The following is a 22,773-nucleotide window of genomic DNA, read 5'->3' on the forward strand; positions in this document are numbered from 1 at the left end:
ATTGTAGGCTTCATTGTGTTAATCTGACGTTTCTACCACCAACTGTCCCACTTTCTACTACTACCTTACACAGTGTAATAAGCAGCTGAGTGCCAACTGATTGCTTAATACAAGTGTTACAGGCTTACTACCTTTCCTATCAGAGGGGAAGACTCCAGTCACATGACTTGGACTCGAGTCAGACTCGAGTCACACTTTTAATTGCTTGAGACTTGACTTGATGCACGAACAGAAGACTTGAGACTTGACTTTGACTTGTGCTTTGACGACTTGAAAAGGTTTCTAAAGTCTTGACTTGAGATCTTGTGTTTGTGTAAATGACTTAGATTGAAAGTGATGAGATTCGTTCCAGCAGACGACTGCATTTAAATTCTGTTTTCTGAATTTGTATGGAATGATTGAATTTATTGAAGTTGAAACTGATTATAGAAATCAAACTCATGATGCTCTGACCAAGTTTTTATCCTATTAAAACCATATTGCATTGAAAAGTCCTAGACATTTAGTTTTCTTTAAGATATTAAATTGATACTGGACTCTTGATTTGTTCTGACTTGAGACTTGTGACTTGCGACTCCTTCATCCCCAGCAGCCTCATCATCAAGAGAGATTCCCTACTTTACAGACGACCTCTGTCCTGCAGCTCATGTCTATTGAAGAATAACATCGACTTGTACATTTAAACTGATGCTTGCTTGTGACTTAATGATGGTCAGCTTTAACACCTAATAATGAATAGAATTTTCTCTTTTCAGGGTGTTTCTTAATTAGTGGAGGACACCTAGACCAGTGATTCTCAACCTTTTTCATATCAAGGACCCCTAGTTTACTCCACATTAGGGCCACAGACCCCCATTTGATGAGATTTTGTCTCTTGGACCCAAATCTGAGAATATTTTTTCTTGTTAGATATGATTTTGTCCAGAATTCCATGACTATCTGTATTGTATGTAGAGGGATGACAGAGAAACTATGATCAAAACAGTCATTCTTCTACATTCTCTAATTGTGTTCACTTCTTGTAAATGAAATAATGGTGAAGTTTAACAATTCATCAATTTGCTGGGGACCCCCTGGAACCCCCTCAAGGACCCCTGGTGGTCCCCGGACCCCACATTGAGAACCACTGGCCTAGACGCTGCAAATATTTATGTAATAAAAAGGCATTTAGCCTCAATACTCAAATATACATGCAAATAATTATAGAATTTTATATACATTTTTTGATATAAAAGTTGGATTATTTATATATAAATAAATAAATTATAAAAGAAAATAAATATATAAGTAATTAGTGTAATAAGGTCAATTAAAATACATAATATAATGAATAAAAAATTATTAATTATTTTGCAAGTACACAGTATGTCCATATATTAACGCTTCCAATATCCAGAAATATACTTTGAATCAATGCCACCTTCATGTAAAAATGTACATATTTTTATTATATATGTATATTTTGAGACATATCTCTAAAAAAACAGCCAGAAATATAAGTTCAGCGTGTGTTTTCAGCTTCATTCCAAACCGTTGCGAAACCGCTCCCGTCCGAGCTTCCGTAACGCTGCACGGAACGCGCAGGCGGTCTTGAACGCGCCCCGCAGTTCTCATTGTGCAGCGGAGGAAACATCGCAAGGTTTCGACGACATCGGTATGAAATGGCAGAAACTGCTTGTGTCACGGAAGCACAAAGATTAGGTTACGTAGTACACATGTATTTTGCGGTGATCCGGGCCTGCTAGTGTACTACGGGGGAAACGGGAGTGCTTTATCCGGAGGAATACGGAATAAATAGCAGCTTTTTTTTTTTTTTCCTCCAAAACATTCAGGTTGTGTGTTTCCAGGGAGCAAACGGCGACTGCGGGTCGACACTGTTGGAATTGATCGGAGAGGGGTGAGCTTGATATATGGATTTTTCCCCCCCTATAAGACATGTTATTGTCAGCCGTTGGGGGATGGTATCAGCCACATATGGGTCGCACAGATTACAGTAAATAGGTGTTGCCATAATTTACACGGTTACCACCACAGCAGGCTGGACAGGTCCGGCCTAACTGCTGGAAAGCAACCAGACTGAGGCTAACATGGGAAGCAGACTAACGCTACTGTATCCATGTCAGTGCTAGACAGATATTAGCACTGGTTACACGGTCAAACTGTGAGCCTGCTGGTGTTGCCAGTCATGTTAGTGGTAAATAAAAAGGTGTGCTAGCTGTTTGACCTCCACTCGGCGGTCTCCATAAGGAAATAGCAGCCACCTATATAAACAAAAATCAATTATCAGCTCGGGAAACGCGTGTATTCATGCTTTCCCTCCCTTTAAACGAGCCTGTTTTCACACAGCTCACATGCGTGTGATACTATGTACTGCTGTGAAATGATCTAATAAAGCTTTAATAGGTGGGTAAACTCTATTCCTGCAATTAAAAAAGGTGGGTAAACTGATTAGAGGTGGGTTTGCCATTCACTACACCGGTTATTACACTGTAGCAGCATCTTTGTGAATTCAGTAACATCACTGAGCGGATGGGATATCAATATTTGGCCATACAGTTAGGTTGCAGTGCTTCTGTATATGTGGTAGACAATCCTAAAGCATGTGGCTTATGATGTGAATACTAATATTAATACTTGACTGGCCTGCAGATTGATGGTTGGCAACTTGACATGATGCATGTTGCTGTTTGGTTTATCTTTGTTGCAGCAATAAAATGGACGTTAGCATCTACCTCAAAGATAATGTGTAGGATAGTGTATTGACTCAGGTGATCTAATGTGAAGTTTCATAGTCCATAAAAGCAGCAATAATGAAATACCTTGGCCTGGTTTATCAGAATCATCATCTATGCTAAGTATGCTCTCTCCACACCTGATCAAAGGTGGGGTTAGGCTGGGTATGTCACACAGATTGCAGTGTGTGTGTGTGTGTGTCCAATGCATGAATCCTCTCTCTCTGTATTATCTCCCCAAGCCGTGGTTTCAGTGATATTTGGTGTTGCGGCTCCCAGACTGTGCTGCATATTGCTAGCGGGGTTTTTTTTCTGAACAACCTGCCAAGAAAACAGCAGTGGTCGCCTGAAAGGTCCAAGAAATCTGATTCCTGCACCAAAAGCTAAAGGTGGTCTGGACAGACGGGAGGATGAGTCCTGCCTGAAACTCATATATCAATGTCAGGAGGTGCTATTGGCAGAGCATGGCACTAATACTGGCACGGTTAACGGTTCGATTCCCTGTGAAGATCAATGGGTAGAGCATGGTGCGAACAGTCAGGGTTAGCTAGAGGTTTGTATCTCACTCACATCCATGCTCAAACTGTCTCCTCTCTTGGTACTGTGAAGTGGTTTTGATGCAAACCTCCATCGCTTTAGAGAGCTTTCAGGTAACTCACACTCTGGCGGCCATATTGGAGGTCCTCATCTCTTGGGCAACAACGGCTGAACAGCTAATTGCATTGATTGTAGGCTACAACTTGGCCATTTCAACAGAATTTAATAGACATGGTTAATTTTGTGTGGAACTGATCATTTCATCACCGATCCATCTGATTGATTTAGTGTGTAGATAATGTCAGCTTGTTAGTTAGCTAACCATAGCATCTGCTCAGCTAACCATCACTGTCTTGTTGTTAACACATCTGATTAGCACACTAGCTAACGTATCTAGCAGCAGCTAGCGTTAGCATGTTCACATTAACATCAGTGTGTTTGCTGGCTAGTTAGCTAGCTAACAGTTTGTTCAGGTTAACTGAGCTGACTCTTCTCAAGCTACAACTCTTCATGTTTTGGAGTAGAGACTAGAGCTAAAGACAAGACAGTTTACTGTGTCACAGTAACCTACATTTGGAAACAAATCCACCTTATCACACTATTCACTCTTGAGAACGTTACTGAATGGATGTACAGCCACACCACAACAAGCTGACTCAGCTAGCTCTCTTTTTCCTGTTTGGTTGTTGTATATTTAGCTGTTATTTGCGCCAAGCCAGTTCTCCATTGGACCTCCATGATGGCACCAGCTGTGGTTGCTGGGAGATTTGTGACACACTGACTGCAAAGCCTCTATATGTATACAGTATGTATGTTATGTTATGGCAGGAGTTTTGCTGAAGGGTTATCAGTAGATTTGACTGGGACTTGAGCCCTGATGGTTTCCCATGGTCAGAAAGATAAAGTGTAGCTTTAGCACAGCACAGCACATGCTATTATCATACAGAGCACATTCGAAGCCTACAGCTCTCATTCATTCATCCATCCATCCATCCATCCATTCATTCATTTGCTTGGAGCCCTAGCTGTATAGCAGTGTGATGCAGGGCCATGCATGCACGATTCCCTGCATCCTAACAGTTGAATTGGGTTGACAGCCTGACACACTCTGTCACATCGCTCAGCCCCGTTTTCACATCCAGCTACAGATCCTCCAGTCTCAGAGCCACTCCGATATGTGCTGTTCTGTCTTTGGATGTGAGAGAAAGTCATGTCAAACCGCACGCCGACATCTAGCTGCATCTTTTGCAGATTTACCGCACTTATCAGCAAACACACTTACCTTGTACAACTTGACTGTAGAGGTTTTCTGATTCCTCTAGGGCCCGCTCTCCAGTGAGGCACACATTTGATCCATGAAACGGCACTTTTTTTAATTTAAAGTTTTGTAAGTGGTTCACATGTTATTCCTGGGTCCTTTATCACTCAAATACACCGTGAGGGTTTGGTGGGGAGCAGTGCAAATCAAGTTGACATTTTACTGAAATGTGTGCTGCTCGGTGGATTGGGTGTATGTCGAGCTGAAGTGTGGGGCCAAACGATTCAGGAAAAGGTTTTAAGTGATGTTCTGGGAGGAGTGGACGCTTACCGATAAGCAAGGCAAGATCAAACTGAAACATTTTGGTGTTCGGTTTGATGTGACGTTCAAGATATGGAGGACAAGTGAGAACAAAACAAATCAAGGCTATCAGTCTAAGAGAGACTCAACACTCTCAGGCCTGACTAGATCATTGGTGGTAAATAGGACCTTATGTTTGCATTACATTTTTACTTTTTAGTAGGGGTGTCACAATTCTCCAAATCCACGATTCGATTTGTCTTTCAATTCAATTTTTGATTCAAAATTTTTTTTTTCAGCACTGACGGCTATGCCATTGTTAGACTATCGAGTCTTGATTTGTAAAGATCAACAGATCATTGCTTTTATGCCCTGACAACTGTCATTTACATTTTCAAATTCTTCTTTAAAAAGATGGTATCAAGTGTGATATAACTGCCATATTTTTTTTTTTGGAATGTACCACACTAAGGCCATATGGTCAAATTTTTTCAAAGTTTTTCCATTTAAAAAAGCACAACTTTCCCTTTAATTTGGTACCAAATACATGGCAAGGCGATTCAGGGCGTCTCCTTAGTTCAGTATCAACATTCACAGTATGATAACAAAACAGATCCTTCCTATCTTGGCTAACGATAAGCTTTCAAAATACATACGCTGTGTCGTCATTGAAATGTTTTTTTTTTCTTTTTTCTTCAATTTGCGTGCAAGGGGTGGAGAGAAAAAAAATACTGGGAGAATCGCGAACCTGCTTGTGATTTCAAAGGTCGAAATCGAACGTTCATTTCGATCGATTTTCGATTTAGAATCGAAATTGTGACACCCCTACTTTTTAGACATTTAGCTGACGCATTTCTCCATCTACTTACTCACTGAAAAGGTGCCAACTGGAAAATCCTTCTTCAGAGTGATGCCATAGAAGAACCATTTCTGGTTTCACAAAGAAGCTTTCAGGCCAAGGTTCTTTGTTAAAGAAACATTTCTGTACTCCTTACTCCTTTTTGTTTAATTGCCCTTTTATTGGCTCGTTTGCAATTGCACAATATATGTATATAGGCAAGTAGGCAGTTAATCATCCACCTCCGGATCATGGAGGGATATGGTTATTTTCCAAATGTATGCCATCACCCACCATCTAATAACTCAAATAGGAATTAAGAACCTTTTAATACCCAAAGATCCGTACGAGGAACATGAGGAACCATCCACTAAAGTCGTTCTTTACTAGGTGATGCTTCCTTTAACTGCTTCCTTTTTAACGAACCAGTTAAGAACCATTATTTTTCTGTGTGTACAGTAAGTGCAACAGTAGAATAAGCTTCAGTTGCTATAAGTTAGGAGTAATGTCATCTGTCCGTCTGCTCACCTATCATGACCTTATCTGCGACACAAATGTTCTATATGAGGAAACCAGCCTACCTAATTCTGTAAATCACTGTTTTAAAAGGCACTTTCTTTATTTTCAAAGAGATTTTAAAGAGATTTTTTGCCTTTTATTGGATGAAAGTGGAGACAGACAGGAAAGACATTCGTTAAAAGTCCCAGGCTGGATTGGAACCCAAGACCTTCACCAACTGATCCAACTGGACGCCCCAAAACTCACTTTTAAAGACTTCCTCTATAGATCTTTTAATAATGTTTCTAATTCACCGCTAAAGAGCTGCAGTAAACAGAAACAGGACAGTAGCTGAGGTGACTGACTTGTGACTTACTGTCTTGCTATCTTTTTGCCCTTAGACTTATCTTGCAAAAAAGTACAGGGTGGTGTGTCCTGCCTTTGTGTGTGTGTGTGTGTGTGTGTGTGCGTTTCCTTGTGCAGGCACGTGTGTCTCTTTATTAAATATTTTGCCAGTCTCCACCTCTCACTGATTCAGAAAAGAAGTGAGTCCCGGCTCTTTTGTGCTCCTCGGCACATCTGTCTCTGTGTCTCTGTGTGTCTCTGCGTCTCGTGGCTCAGCTGCAGACTGTTGACAAGGCTCTCCGCCGGGAGGGAGAGGGAATTGTTATGATCAGAGTCGAGGAGAAGAAGGGAGGGAGAAGGAAGTGGAGTGGAGAAGGAAGATGAGAAGAAGCAGGAAGGATGAAACGGGAAGTAGAGGAGAGGAGAAGATGCAGGGGGAAATCTATTAGGAGGAGACCGGCGAGGAGACAGATTTGTACGATCTGATCTGTACGTCTGGACTCAACCTCTTTTTTTCTGACTTTTTGGACTTGATTTGATCTCAGCCACTGTTGGATGTTGACTCCACTTTTTCCTGCCCATCTAAACATTTTCAACGATACATTTTTCTCGACCTGGTCCACCTTCGTTTATTTTCTCCCCAGAATTACGCACAATTTTAGGAATTGCACCTGTGTATAGGATCTTCAAATCTTGGTCTTCAAACATCTATGTATTGATTCGATCAAATCCTGCACAGTAATTAGCTGGATGTTGAAGGGTTTAGTACAAAGCTCTTGCAGATAGATCGACATCTCTGTTGATCCCTAAGAATCTCCTTAAAGCAAAACTGTCCATATTCCACCTATTTTTCCATCGTTTCCATCATACCAATCACTTCTGTCCAAAGTCTCGTCAATTGCCTCACTATAGAGCTACTTACATCTTGCTTGCCTGCGTTTGCGGCTCTCCAATACAGTGCGAACTCCAGAAATATTTAATTTTCAGGTTATCCATGACAACTTTCACTATTTATTTTTCACTACTTTACACAGCTGCGCGTGTAGACAGGAAGCCGCAGCCGGCTGGCAAAGAGTAAACAAGGAAGGCATCACTTTAGATCATTTTCATTTATATCTTTTTAACAAACATTTCTGCCTCATTACAGAGCGAGCAATCCGTGTTCATTGTCCTCAAAAAGTCATGCTGTAGGTGCTTTTGAGGTCAATTAATTTAGCTTCACCAAGGAGGTTATTTTTTCGGTGCCGTTTGTCTGTTTGTTTGCTGTTAGCAGGATTACGGAAAAACCGCTTGGCCCGATTTTCATGAAACTTCGTGGAAGGGTGTAGCATGGGCCAAGGAAGAACCCATTCAATTTTGGAATGGATCCGGATCCGACTCACGAACAAGCAATAGTAGCACGAACCTTGGTGGAGGTCTGCGCTCTCCAAGTGCCCTTCTAGTTTCTCTAAGTGTCCATTGGCTCGTTAGGACTGTTGAGAATCGCGCACCAAGGCAAGGAAAACGTTAGTAGTAAGGTGACGTGTTTTGACGAGTTTTGGTCAGAATCAATCAGTATAATGGAAAGAGATGGGAAAGTAGGGTCCAAGGTGAAAATAGCTAGAATTACGCTTGTATTATTTTTACATTTCGGAAGACATATAGCCTGTGAAGTAGTCGCGCACATCCAAAAACCTTCAAGGCAGGTGCTGGACCAATAGAAGACAGCATGAAAGAAAGAAGGAGGTGGACCGGCACACTGTAGCTCCCTTTAGTTCTTTTAATTAAACATTTTACATCTGGGATGTTTAATTAAAAGAACTAAAGGGAGCTACAGTGTGCGGACCTTCTTCTTTCTTTCAGGAAGACATATAGCCTACACCGTTTGTTGCCTTGAATATGACTCTGTTTACTCTGGTCTTGGTCTTGACCCCCTTTGGACCTGGACCTGGTCTCGAAATCGACTCGTACTTGACAGAGGTGGTCTTGATGAAAAGAAAGCGAAGGGAAGAAAAAGAGCAAGGGATAGAAGAATGGCTGCATCCCAAGAATAGAACGATGAGTGCTGCAGAGAAAGAAAGGCTCGTCGGCTAAATGAGACTGAAGGGGAAGAGGAGGAGGAGGAGGAGGAGGTGGAGGAGGAAGAGTGGGCAGCAGTAGCCGGAGCATTATAGAGGTCAGGTCACGGTCCGTGGAACGTACAGCTATCATCACAAAGGCAACCTCCTCAGCGCAATGCTCCAAATTTGACTAATGATTCATCGTCTTCGTACTCAACATGAGACCTCAGCTTCCTCTCTCATCTCTCTCTGCCTGGCTCGTCACTCCATTTCTCCGGCCTTTGGGTTTTATATATACAGTGTACACAGTTCTAGAGGGTTATGATGGATTTCAGAGGCTAGTCCTCAGTTTTAGTCGTCTTTACTGTTGATGAATCTCACTTGAGGATTGGAAGCATGATTACTTTTCTTTATATCCTGATATTCAACAGTTATTTCTCATCCTGTGTCAGTGTTAAGCTCAAGGCTTTGTGTTTTTATTGGGTTAAAGGGGCAGTAAGTCCAATTTTTTTACTGCCCCACTGCACAAAATTCCAATTATACACTGTATATGGGGTTGATAGGGTTGTTGATCAATACCGATGACTCAACCATTACTTGGCCAGCTGCTGAGGTTTCTGGCTTTCAAAACTACACCATCATTTCTTCAACAAATTCATTTCCATGGCTATTTATTGCATGGTTTTCTTCATTGACAAAAACATTTTGTGTGTTTTTATGCATGAAGCAAGCGTTAAAACTTTTTTCTGATATTGAGGAAATTTCCATTCAGTTTTTCTAATTCGACACATAATTCGCAAAAAGTACTTGGAAACCCAGCTAGTCAAACTATTACTACTGCTATTGCTGCTATCACAGTGTAATTGCGTCTAAAGCTCTATTAACATGGGACTAATTACAATGGACATTACCTGAGAATGTCCATTGACTTGTAATAATTACAGAAATCATTGGTGATTTTAATCCTGTACAAATCTGCAAAATCGGACAAATATCCCCTGATAACACCAATCCTTTGTGAATCAAACTTTTTTTTTTTCTTCTTCTTCTAGATGCACAATTTCTGTCTTCGTCCTGTCATGAAAAATGGAGGCAGTAGTGGAATCTATAGAGGACGATTTTGAATGCATTTATATGGCATGAACTCAAGTTTTGCTTTGCTAAGTCAGGAAGTGATGAATTGTAAAACCTTGTATAATCGTATTTGGGGCGCTGGTGATTTCAGCAAATTTCATTATCCTGTGCGAATGCATTTCAGGAAAGGCAGAGGTTGGGGGTTAATTCATTAATTACGAGCCCCCACATAATACTAGTCCTGCGCGAATACGGCTTAATTGTATTAACTGACTGCAGCAGTGACTAAGTAAGGCTTTTTGGAGCCAGGCAGCCTGCAGTATGAGGCAGTTTGATTGACAGCTTCACGACCTGAGCAGTCTGACAGTGTTTCGTTGGCCTCCATCCCAAACGCCGGCTTTGATGCCGGGTACCAAACCGGGAGCGCCTGTTTACCCACCATGCTGGATAGTATTTACCCACAATGCTGAAGAAATGATCTCAGTTGACAGTAAAGTTCAATCTGAAGATTTTTGTTCCAAAATGTATTTGAGAGAAAGTGACATCTACCCTTACGTAATGCTTTCTAACACTGAAATGAAAGAAATTACCATATGTTGACAAAAATAGTAGTTCACTTCAGTCCTTGGTTAACAAAATCACAAGACTTTTTACAGACTGGATCCTTTGACTTTATAGAAGGGCTGGTGGGCAATAATTCAATATTATCGTTTATCGTCTTTCAGTGGAATCATATCGTGATGATATGAAGATATTTTAATATCGTGACACACATTTCTGCTGTCTAAATTGATGATGACAAGCAAATTTTACTTAAAAACTCATAAAATGAGGTATGGTAGGAATATTATTTGAATATTTCTGTTTTGTTTGACATCACACCTAACATTACCGTTCAGTTCAATGAGATGAACATTACTAATCACTGATTATTTAACGTGATTTTGCATACATGAACCATATATATTGATATCGAGAAAAATCCTTATGATTATCATGATATTGATTTCAACCATATCACCCAGCCCTACTTTATAGATATTGAACTTATTGTAGTGTTTTGTAAATCCTTCATTCAGAATTATATTTTATTTCAGTAAGATTGTTTTGGATTGAAAACAGGTGAAGACGTGACTCACACTCTCTGTCTCTTCTTCACTCTTTCCTGCAGGTCTTGAGAGGAAAAACTCCACTTGGATGCCCAGAACGCGGCGCCTGTCCAAGACTTCACCATGAATCGGAATAAGCGTGAAAAGGAGTACTACAGTTTAGACGTCGGCGACTCAACGTTTACGGTTTTAAAGCGCTACCAGAACCTCAGACCCATCGGATCCGGAGCACAGGGAATCGTCTGGTGAGTCTTGAGGAGCTGAGAGAAGTGGAAACTGGAATGACAATAAAATTCATCTTGTGTTTTATTGTCTCTTTAAGCGAGGAGCTGAGAAGTGTACTGTATAGCAAAATGACTTCCATTTCCTCTAATTTCTGTTGGTTAGATGATTATGAAAGACTTATTCAGAAAAAGGTGGAGACTAATGTACGTGGCACACATAAGCTTGGAAAGAACCGGTGATATGCTTTGTTTATATGATACCTGAGTTTTTTAAGAATATGTTTTTGAAACACAAATTGCAGCATGGTACCTGGCTAGAGCTGCACAGCTATAGCTGAAATCATAATCCCAATTATTATTATTATTGTATTGATAGATAATGCGATTTTTCATCTCGATGATTTGGGAAACTTAATTGTTTTAAGTCGCTTTTCACATCTTACATCACCATCCTGAATATTTTCAACTACAGTGCGTGTGCTGAAAGAAATGAAAGGAAGTTGAATCTTTCAATATTACAGAATTCTGATATTATGAAAACTAAAATCATGATGTACAAATAGAGCTGCAACGATTAATCAATTAGTTGTCAACTATTAAATGAATCGCCAACTATTTTGATAATCGATTCATTGGTTTGAGTAATTTTTTAAGAAAAATAAGTCAAAATTCTCTGATTCCAGCTTCTTAAATGTGAATATTTTCTGGTTTCTTTCCTCCTCTATGACAGTAAACTGAATATCTTTGGGTTGTGGACAAAACAAGACATTTGAGGACGTCATCTTGGGCTTTGGGAAACACCGATCCACATTTTTCACCATTTTCTGACATTTTATAGACCAAACAACTAATCGATTAATCAAGAAAATAATCGACAATGAAAATAATCGTTAGCTGCAGCCCTATGTACAAATATAAACGGTTAAGTGTACAGCTCCATGTATGGATGTGTCTTATAAGCTCGTGTTGGCTGGGCACCTTGGGGTGGATGATGCTGGAATGAATAAAAATCAATCAATCCATCAGCCTATCAATCCATCAGTCAATCAATCACTCAGAGAGGGGAGAAACTGCAGGATGTAACTTTCCTGCTGACATCAGAACTGTCAGACTTCTCCTGCAGTGTTCAGTTTTCAGCTGCCAAGTTGATGTGATTAGATGTCTATGTCAGTGTCAAAGTATTTTTTGGGTTTCTCGTTCACTCGCTATCATGGTACAGTGGAATTTATGTATTGTAAAAATTGGTGCACAGTTTTTCCTGTAGAATGTTTTTAGATTTGGGGGGAAGGGGGGTAATTTGGGATCTGAAACCCAGAATCAATCTTGGGTCTTTTGCAGGATCAGTGTTTGTTGAAGTTGAACAATGGCTCTTATTTGAATATTTATGTCATGATACACTGACAATTGTACGTTTTTTGTTTTCTTTGTGTATCTGTCATACAGTACTTGTATGACAGATGCATACATAGATCTTGTCTGCACTGTAATGTAAAGTATGTGAGCTTCTGTTAACGTTTTTGTCCTGCGCCTACAGCAGTGTGTCAGTCAAGTTTTAGGTTTTTGAAAAGCGGACACTTTTGGACTGAAGCTGCCAATAGCTGAGGTTTTGTGCCGATACTCATTCATTTTTAATTTTGAAAAAAAAAAAAAAAAAAAAATCCCCAGAATTTTATTCTTGGCAGGCTGGAAAAGCATTTAGACCATCAAGAGACACTAAAACTCTGATACCCAATATAATAAGAATAATAAGAGACTTCATAGACGACCAGTGCAGTATTGATCAAATATGCAATATAATCAAATAAACTGCATCATATCCATGATACTGGAGGTGGACGAAGATGATCATGTAAGACAGAGAATTGCTAGAAAAAGAAATAAGAGTTGAAGGGAGGTTATTTTTTCTTTTTTTTTTCAGCAGTGGTTACTCTTAAAATACCTTGACATACCTCAGCGCTGATTGATGCGTCCCTCTCCTCTCCTCTCCTCTCCTCTCCTCTCCTCTCCTCTCCTCTCCTCCCCTCTCCTCTCCTCTCCTCTCCTCTCTTCTCCTCCCCTCCCCCCCCTCCTCAGTTCGGCGTATGACCACAACCTGGAGAGGAACGTCGCCATAAAGAAGCTGAGCCGGCCCTTTCAGAACCAGACTCACGCAAAACGGGCCTACAGAGAACTGGTGCTCATGAAATGTGTCAACCACAAGAACGTAAGAACAGAGATTTATTCTTCTGCCGTTTTCGAGAGTTCTTTTTAAGCGTGTCTGGTGTGTTTCTGTATGTTTTGTTCCTCATGTTTCAGACTGTGTGCCTCCCTGCAAACCAAATTAACCATTAGAGACAAAAAAATTCTTGTGTTAAGACTAGGGCTGTATGATTTTGGAAAAATACCTAATTGTGATTATTTTGACTGATGTTGCAATTGCGATATGATTTGCGATATCAGAGGGAATGATAATTTTTACATCATTATTCTCATTTCCATTGAAAAACGTATTAAAATGATTATGGTGTGATTTTTGCGGGGAGCTGTACCACACAAAGATGTTTTCTTAAGTCTGTAGAATATGATGTGTAGGCCAGGACATCTCTGCAGCACCACAATATTTCATTTAAAATGGTATTTTGACACATTTCACCTTTAACAAATATTGCGCCTCCTGTGATTTGAAAATTAAAAGGCCATGTTGCCATTTCGATAAAATTTTGATTAATTGTTCAGCCCTAGTTAAGACACTTCTACTAGCTGCTGTATAGGTTTGTTTCCCATGTACACAGGCTTATGTCTGAAGGAACGTTTTTACATTTTAAATTATACTCATATTTGTTCGTATATACACTACAGAAAAATAAAAAGTCAGGTACCAATTTCCAATAGGAAGCAGTAGGGGACAAATGCACTCTGGGAAATGCCGGCTGTTTTTAGGCTCGAAATGCATTTTAAATTAGTTTTTGATTTGAGTGTCTTGCACTAGGATACATTCAAAAATACCAAAGATCAAGGTAATTTAAAGTAATAATCTGTGATATTTTCATAAAAATGAATCACCATTTTGCTCTCTATCGCTGAGTCATATAACACAACGGTGATTCAGCCTATATCCAGTTCATGAAAGCTTGTCTGTTCTGAACAGCCGGTGTCTGGGAGCTCTTTCCCGGACGTTTGCGGTTTGTTTGGAATCAACAGAAGAAGAAGAACTGGGTAGTTAGCATGAGCAGAGATAGCCGCCAGACTTTAGATCGGGCCCAAAAAAACAAGCCCGACCCTACCTGAGCCCGTGCACGTTCTGTCTGAGCCCGGCACGGGCCTGTCCCATTGGCTGCATTTATGGGCCTGAGCCCGGTTTAAAACCGAAATTTTCTTAGTAAGTTGGCTGTTTATAAGTAAACTAATTCCGAGTTGTTTGAATGACAAAAATCTGTTCAGAATTCCATGTGGGATCTTACTGAACAGCCTGCTTCCTCTCGCAAAGGACTCAAAGCGAGTGGAAAACCTGACACTTACATTTCAAATGGTAACCTTTGATTGACTGGTGATAAAAACATAATTGACACAAGGAATTAACAGCCAGACTTTGTGGATTACAGAGAAATTTGAATGACAGAAATCTGTTCAGAATTACACATGGGATCTTAATGAACAGCGCAACATGGAAGCCGAACTTGTTTCAGTTGGTTCAACAAACCCGAGCAGCCTTTGCACATATATATATCTTGCGGATTACCACTTTAAATCAGCAAAGGGAATCTGAAATATTACTCTCTGCTACTGCTGAATATGTTTTTTATTTTGTGTGTGTATTGAATGATGGGATGTTCTGTTGCGGTTCATTATTGATGCTGAGGCTGCTGCAGTCTGAGCATGTCAGATGTACAGTAAACTCTGCTGGTTCAGGGTTTACAGAGGTGGAGATCTTTGGCTCGCTGTCATTCATTACCGACTCCTCATCTGTCCCAGAGTAATAACTGTGCCTTTTTTATATTCCGGCAGATCATCGGCCTATTAAATGTATTCACACCACAGAAGACGCTGGAGGAATTCCAAGATGTGTGAGTATTATACAGCCGAGGAACCGCTGCTCACTGTGTGTTCGGAAAATCAATACAGGATCTGGAAGAGGAGGAGGGGCTAGATTATCCTCTCTGACTTTTAGAGGCTTGTGTAGCTTAGCTGGGTCTCTGCTGTGTGTGTTTCCCTGTTTTACTGCAACTTTTATACGACAGTTAACATGTTTAAAGTCGTTTTTTGGGAGCGTCCCGGCTTCCTTAATGTGATGTATTTCCTGTTTAAAAAGGATGTTGGGGGCGGGACATAGCGCAGGGAGGGGATCAATCAAAAGTGTAACACAATGGGAGATCAGTCAGGGAGAGAAAGGCTGGTTTTTCTGATCTATTTTATTGATATTTTATCTGGGATTGTTAAAAAAAATCTGTGATGGTTTCATTGGTTGGAGTTTTTCAACTAAAGATTTTCTGTTTTCTATAAAAGTAATGAGATTCTTACATAAAAATACTAAAAAAAGTATTGTTTTTGTGACAGAAATGATCAAATAGTTGTATGGTATGATAGTTAGATTGAGCTAAAAAGGCAAAAAAAAAAGTCATTTTTCATTTCAGTGTGACTTTAATGAAACGTTTTCTACCAAATAGTGTAGATCAGTGTTTTGTCATGGTTGCGTTTCATCATAAAATGTCCATGAATATAGATTAACAGCTAGAAAAAAGTGAGTCTAAGGTTTTTCATGGTGATTTTTAGATATTAAACTTAGTGTTTGTAATCAAAGTCAAAATTCTGGTGTCGTGACAACACTAAGACATACACACACCTACTCAAAACCATCTGGTGACTCCCTGGGGGATCCCGCCCCCCATGTTGAGACCCCCCCTTCCTTCCCCTATCATGAATGACGTAGATTTTTACCAGCCAAAATCAATAACGGATCACATCTTCCACCTGGATTCCACCTGGTCTCCCTGTCCTAATGTCCCAGCCCTGACACACCGCACAGCCAGACTCGAGATAAATTCTACTTTTGGGTGGACTCCGCCTTTACTGGGTGCACCGGGTTATATTTAGCCGTGTGCTAGATGTGTTTAGAAGTCGACTAGATGTCCATGTGAGAGGAAACTGGCTGTGGACGGCAGAGAGGGGAACGCTGGAGTGAGATGTGGGAGAAGTGATGGCTTAGTACATCGCAGGGTATGATGGGAACAAGCGTGATTAATGCCGTCCTCGAGAAGCTGTGTGTGTGTGTGTGTGTGTGCGTGTGTGGGGCAGTGTGTGTGTGTGTGTGTGTGTGTGTGTGGCGGTGTGTCTGCCTGATTGGAGCTAAAAAGAAAAATGGACAAATCATAGCCAGAGGGTTCTGGGACAAACACACTGTTACAAGATGAAGGAGCACACTCTATTTTCTGAATGTGTGTGTGTGTGTGTGTGTGTGTGTGTGTGTGTGTATACATGTATGCATATGTCTGTAACAATGTGTGTGACAAAGTGCACTCGCTGTGTGTTTGCAGTATTTTGTAGAAGAGTGCATTTCAGTGTATAAGTGTGTGTTTATGTGTGTTTTTAGGCCTCTGTTTTCCTGTTTGTATGTGTGTTTACGCTCAAGCTCAAGCACAGAAACATTCTGCTATAATCTCGACCGCGTTTTCTACCCATTTTCAATTCGTCACGGCCTATATTTAAATATGGAGCATACACAAATATAGCCAAGTATAGAAATCCCAGTTTTTACTGCGTGCTTGCTGGACTAAAGCTGCACTTTTGCTCCGTCACCCGAGAGGAAATGTTTGGAAAAATCAGGATTTGCTTTGTTTTTGTCCGTCAGAAGTAACTACACCACAGGAAGGGGGATTATAGAAACTGATAATGCAGTGGCTGCATGATAATGTGTCAAAATGTCCCTCTGAATGGGTCAAAAAATGTAATGAAACCTGTAAATGTAATACATTTCTGGTTATGGAGTACCATCACAGTAATACATGAACCGGCAATTATTCTTTCACAAGGGAAGTAATGTATTTTAACTGATGATGTAATAATAATATTAAGTTATTAGATTATTTTGTAACACTTTACAATAAGGGTCACTAAGTTAAGGGTTAGTTAATGCTTAATAAGCATTAACTAACCCTTAATTAACAGTTAACTAATGTGTCTGGTAATCATTTACTAATGGTGTTCATGTTAACTAAGGTATTAATTTATACATTATTTAATAGTCATCTTTATAAACTATTAAATAATGTATAAATTAATACCTTAGTTAACATGAACACCATTAGTAAATTACACATTAGTTAACTGTTAATTAAGGGTTAGTTAATGCTTATTAAGCATTAACTAACCCTTAACTTAGTGACCCTTATTGTAAAGTGTTACCGATTATTTTTATTCGTACGAGTTGTTACATTATTACAGGGTTTCTACACAGGTCTGGAAATGTATGGAAAAAGAATTGGGTATTTTCCAGGTCTTGAAATGTTTGGAAATTGCATAAACATATATATATATATATATATATATATATATAAATATATAAATATTGTTATAATGTCCCGATATACACACAGCTACACATTTTCTGTTGTTTAGCTGCCTGTCATCTCAAATATTCTGGTATTTGTCGCTGTGAAGAATAATCTTCATCGTCCACGGAGTGATGCAGCGGTTACGTAAAATGTATTGAAGACCAAAATCTTCAAATCAAATAAGGAAAACAACTGGAGAAAGTATGGAGTTTTGAAATGGAAACTGTGTAGGAACCCTGTTATTAGTCAGTATTATTATTATTATTACACCGCCATAAAATTATATTGCATCCCTTTTGGAATAAAATTCATGAGTTGATGTTATAATGTGATGTCTGATTATCCGGGAATTCATTACATTAGAAGCTTTTATTACGTATTCAACCAAATTAGAGGGATATTATGCATTATCCAGTAGATATTGAATTATCAGTTGTTATAATGCTGCCACTGTACCTGCCAAACTACATACACACCTCACACATTTTTTGCATGTGTGTGTGTGTGTATGAGAGAGAGAGCTTTTATTGTTATCTAGCTACCTGGTGATGAGCTAATGCATGAAACCTGTGTGTGTTTCTTTGGGTGTGTGCATGTGTGTCTCTTCCTGTGTGTGTGTCTGTCTGTCTGTCTTTCTGTGTGTGTGTGTGTGTGTGTGTGTGTGTGTGTGTGTGTGTGTGTGTGTGTGTGTGTGTGTGTGTGTGTGTGTGTGTGTGTGTGTGTGTGTGTGTGTGTGTGTGTGTGTGTGTGTGTGTGTGTGTGTGTGTGTGTGTGTGTGTGTGTGTGTGTGTGTGTGTGTGTGTGTGTGTGTGTGTGTGTGTGTTTTAACCTGCGGGCTGCCCTCTGCAGGTATCTAGTGATGGAGCTGATGGATGCCAACCTGTGCCAGGTGATTCAGATGGAGCTGGACCACGAGAGGCTGTCCTATCTGCTGTACCAGATGCTGTGCGGCATCAAACACCTCCACGCCGCCGGCATCATACACAGGGTGAGTCACCGCCACACACACACACACACACGCACACACACACACACACACACACACACACACACACACACACACACACACACACACACACACACACACACACACACACACACACACACACACAGAGTTTACATCCAAGGTATTCAGTTGAAGCTCTAATCTAGACTGATTTATAGTGAGAGCAACAGTAGAATAAATTTAAATTCCTAAATTACAATAGTGAAATAGTCAGGATTTTATCAGCTACATCATAAGGCCAAAGTTTAATATAAGCACACACACACACACACACCTATGCATAAATACACAGACACACACCCACACACACATGGGTTTGCATTTATTAGCTCCATCACCAGGGAGCTTAGCCCAAAAGTTCAATATACAGTAAGCACACAAACACAAGGCTCTGAACTTATATTTTTACTTGGTAGCGCTGAAACTTTCAGTATCGGAAACCCAGAAGCACCAGCAGAAGACGAGGCTCCAAACATCAATATGTTTATATCAGATTGAGGAAAAATTCTGTGTATTAAAAACAAAAATTACCGCTGCAGAAGAAGTCGCCGGCTGGCGAGCGACTGTCTGGCCATCAGCCGGCGCTCGAGGGAAACACACTATCTCCTGAGGAGAAGCCTGGGGAAGGGGATTTAATTTTAGTCAATTACAAAAAAAAAAAAAACCCCGGCTTTGAGGTAAACAAAGTGGAGCTGACGTTTCATTGGCTACAGCAGAACAGATAACAGAGGAAGGGTTGCCAGGTTCACTCTAAACAAGTTTCAACAAAATAGCTGCACCCAGATTTAAAGCCACAATATGCAACTTTTCTCCTTGAATCAGCCAAGTGTTATTGTTAGTCCCGCCCCTCCTCCCCCTCAGTTGGTCAGATCCCCGCCCCCAAACACCTGTCAGTCATCTTGATGATGTCATCTCTCCTGAGGCTGAGGTCACCGGCAGTGTGAAGCCTCCGCAGCCGATCTGACGCTGACGTTCACCGTGTTTCTGAACGGTTTAGCTTCACTCTTTCTTTTCTTCCTGCTTTCCTCTATCGTTGTTGTTGCCTCACCTTGATAGCCACAACCAGCTCACCACTAGCCACGCCCACAGGAAATGGTAAACACCCCAAAATGTCCCAAACATCATTGAAAAGCTTTAATTTCCAATGCAGAATCTCTCTGGTTGCATTTGTATTTACTAGGGCTTTAGAGCCCTGATACACACACATGAATATATGAGTATATCAGAAAAACACACCCAAGCTGACATCATACACATGTTGCAGTAACACACACACACACACACACACCCTCAAGCACCAGCAGCATCATACAAAGGACATCCCCCGCCTCCCTGCACACACACACACACACACACACACACACACACACACACACACACACACACACGGTCTCTTTATCTCTCACTGACTCACTAACACACTCGCACACGCACGGCTCTCTGTCAATCAGCCGCAGCAGTAGATTAGCAGAGCACATGCTCCTCCTGCTCTGCCAGGCAGAACTAATGGAGCCGTCGGCGAGGCGATCCGGGCCGCTCTGGCATCGGCACGCAAACCTTTCATGAGGTGACCGGGCGCACCGTGAGTCACGTATCGCCAAGTTACTGCTCTCTGCGTTTTAAAGTGCTCCGTCTCTCTCTGCTGGTCATGGCCCGCTGCCCGAATGAGACTTTTTCAGTAGCTGTTATGGCTAAAATCTGTTATTCAGGTTTTGGTGAATCTGTTTTTTTTACCTAGTGACTCTGTGTTGTTGAGTTGTAAAGCTCTTTAGTCGTTTTAAGATGCACAAAATTTCAAAACACTCCCTCCTGAATACGTTTCTCTGCCCAATCAGGTGCCAAAATCCTACAGTTTAAAGGTTTTATTGCCAAAAAATTATGATGATGATAATGATTATGACGATTTTTACCTTTATTTACCCACTGAAGATTTCCTGGATTTTCCATGCTTGTGTTTCTCAGTGCCTGGCTTCACATTCACACAGTTAACACTCGTTCTCACCTTTTAGTGTTCTAGCATTGGCTTGGTTGTCGTGTCTGTCCGTCTCCGTTTGTTTCAATTAATTTCCACTGACAGCTGTCTGTTGTCCAGACAGGACTGATGACGCTCCGTCTGTCAGATTTCCATCTGTTTTGACAGACGGAAAGTTCAACCCAGCTGAACTTTTATCTGGATGGATGGATTCCTAACTGTCCGTTCAGCCAATCAGAGGCGTTCCTATGTTTGTTTTGGAAATAGTAGCGGCAAACACAGAGACAACGGTCCGAACAAAACAAAGATAGAACAGAGAAATCCTGGTATAACGTTGGGATGATTGTAGGTTTCCCAGCTCAGTTTCTTCTTTTGGGAGTCGGGAGTTGGGTTTTGGAGTGTTGATCGTTCCTGATTCACTTCCCCCTCCGTGCCCAGAAAATGGTTATGATGATGACAACAGGGACTGTGATGAAATTAAAGATGAAATATCCAATTTATTGGTAGATAAATGATGCCGAATTCCAATTTGTCAACACACAACTGTTTTGGCAGGCGAACAGACTGTCTGTTACTCACCAAGTTGTAATAAATCAAATGGCAGATGGTCATCAGTAAATTACATCCATAGGCAATGAGCTGTGTTTATGACAGGACGCTTTATTGGATGGAAATCCTTGAAGTGCCGTGAGAATAATAATGGTGGCTTAAGTGGAAAATTAGATTTAGTCTCAGCATTAGGTTCAGAGGAGGAGAAAGAATAACTCTTACTGTTTCTACAAATCAACTCATTTTGAAAGGTCTTCCCGCTCATCAAGTCCTTTACATCATGATTTACGACAAATATTGTTTAAAAAAGTTCATGTGCCTGATTTAGATTTGATAGGTATTGAGAATGGAGCTTTGATTGAATACCTTTTTGATAATGTTTCTGCATTCTCTGAATATCTCTCTAAAGCATGAGATAGGAGGAGAAAAGTAACATATGATAGATAAATTCCTCACACTATTCTATATGGATTGCAAACTATTGGTTTATGAACTGGATCAAATATACAGTGTTTGGCACTAATGGATTCAGATGCAGATTTTTTCCTGTTTGGATTTGTGTATTGTGTCTTGTGCTTAGGGGGCTGTGTCTGTATGTTTGTATATTTGCTCTTTTTCCATTGTGGGATATCTACTGGAGCGTTATTTGTGGGAGGTGATGGTGGACATGCCGGAATGTTTGGTTTGTTGTTAGTTAATGTGTCTGAATAATTCCATGAGGGACGGCTCATGTAAATGACCAGACACGAAAATAATATATTCATTCATTCATTGCAGCAGGCAGTGAGACTCTTTAAAGCAGAATACTGGTGTCTTTAGAGTTTTAGCCCATTTACTTCTGTCTGTGTTTAGCTTACATTTCCCCAAATCATTTTTCAATGCATACCATCTGTAATTCGATTTTTTAACATTTACTTTTTTGTCGTTTTCAAAATCCAAACTTTACAGTGTCAAACCTAGCTTGGAATGAACTGCTGTCCCAGCTAAACAAAGACGGTCTAATAAAAAGCCGTGGATGTGACAGTAAAGTGTTTTTGAGGATTATTTCCTGGAGGAGACTTCCATCTCTTCCTGTGGTGTCAGCTGACTGACAGGATTTACTGTTTTGGAAAGCACTTTGTTACAGTTGTTTTAAAAAGTTTCTTCTTCTTCTTCTTCTTCTTCTTCCTCTTCTTCTTCTCCTTCTTCTTCTCCTTCTGCTTCTGCTTCTTCTTCTGATTATTATTATGGAAATTTGGAAAGTGCTTTGTTGCAAAAAAAAGCTATATAAATAAAGTTTCTACTTCTCCTTCTGCTTCTTCTTCTCCTCCCCCTCCTCCTCCTTCTTCTTCTTCTTCTTCTTCTTCTTCTTGTTCTTCTTCTTCTCCTGCTTCTTCTTCTTCTTCTTTTTCTTCTTCTCCTGCTTCTCCTTCTTCTGCTTCTGCTTCTGCTTCTTCTTCTTCTTATTATTATTATGGAAATTTGGAAAGCACTTTGACAGTTGTTTTAAAAAGTGCTATATACATAGAATTTCTTCCTCTTCTTCTTCTTCTTCTTCATTATTATGTTGTTGATAACCTCCTCCTCGTCGTCCCGCTCCCCCTGCAGGACCTGAAGCCCAGTAACATCGTGGTGAAGTCCGACTGCACGCTGAAGATCCTGGACTTCGGCCTCGCCCGGACGGCCGCCACGGGCCTCCTGATGACGCCCTACGTCGTCACCCGCTACTACCGCGCCCCCGAGGTCATCCTGGGCATGGGCTACCAGGCCAACGGTGAGTGGAGGA

The 22,773-nt window shown here is 40.6% G+C and overlaps 1 protein-coding gene across 6 annotated transcripts in view; it reads left to right on the forward strand.

Annotated features, from left to right (window-relative positions):
* The first annotated feature begins 1,639 nt into the window (after positions 1–1,639).
* The window catches only part of mapk8b (mitogen-activated protein kinase 8b), a 39,646-nt gene continuing 18,512 nt past the window's right edge, over positions 1,640–22,773 (forward strand). For 4 of the 6 annotated variants that reach the window (XM_071524917.1, XM_071524916.1, XM_071524915.1 and 1 more), the window contains exons 1-5: positions 10,817–10,975; positions 13,028–13,157; positions 14,939–14,997; positions 18,331–18,469; positions 22,596–22,761. In XM_071524917.1, coding sequence (XP_071381018.1) covers positions 10,854–10,975; positions 13,028–13,157; positions 14,939–14,997; positions 18,331–18,469; positions 22,596–22,761 — 616 coding nt within the window. In that variant the 5' untranslated portion in view covers positions 10,817–10,853. Of the gene's footprint in view, positions 1,655–1,832; positions 1,898–10,792; positions 10,976–13,027; positions 13,158–14,938; positions 14,998–18,330; positions 18,470–22,595; positions 22,762–22,773 lie in introns of those variants that run through there. The other 2 variants (XM_071524913.1, XM_071524914.1) reach the window with 1 other exon arrangement.

Source organism: Centroberyx affinis, unplaced genomic scaffold (genome assembly GCF_046629955.1).
Source record: "Centroberyx affinis isolate AG114_WGS23_722 - 3 ecotype Tasmania unplaced genomic scaffold, CSIRO-AGI_Caff_v1 ptg001248l_1, whole genome shotgun sequence".
In the NCBI taxonomy this organism is placed as follows: Eukaryota; Metazoa; Chordata; class Actinopteri; order Beryciformes; family Berycidae; genus Centroberyx; species Centroberyx affinis.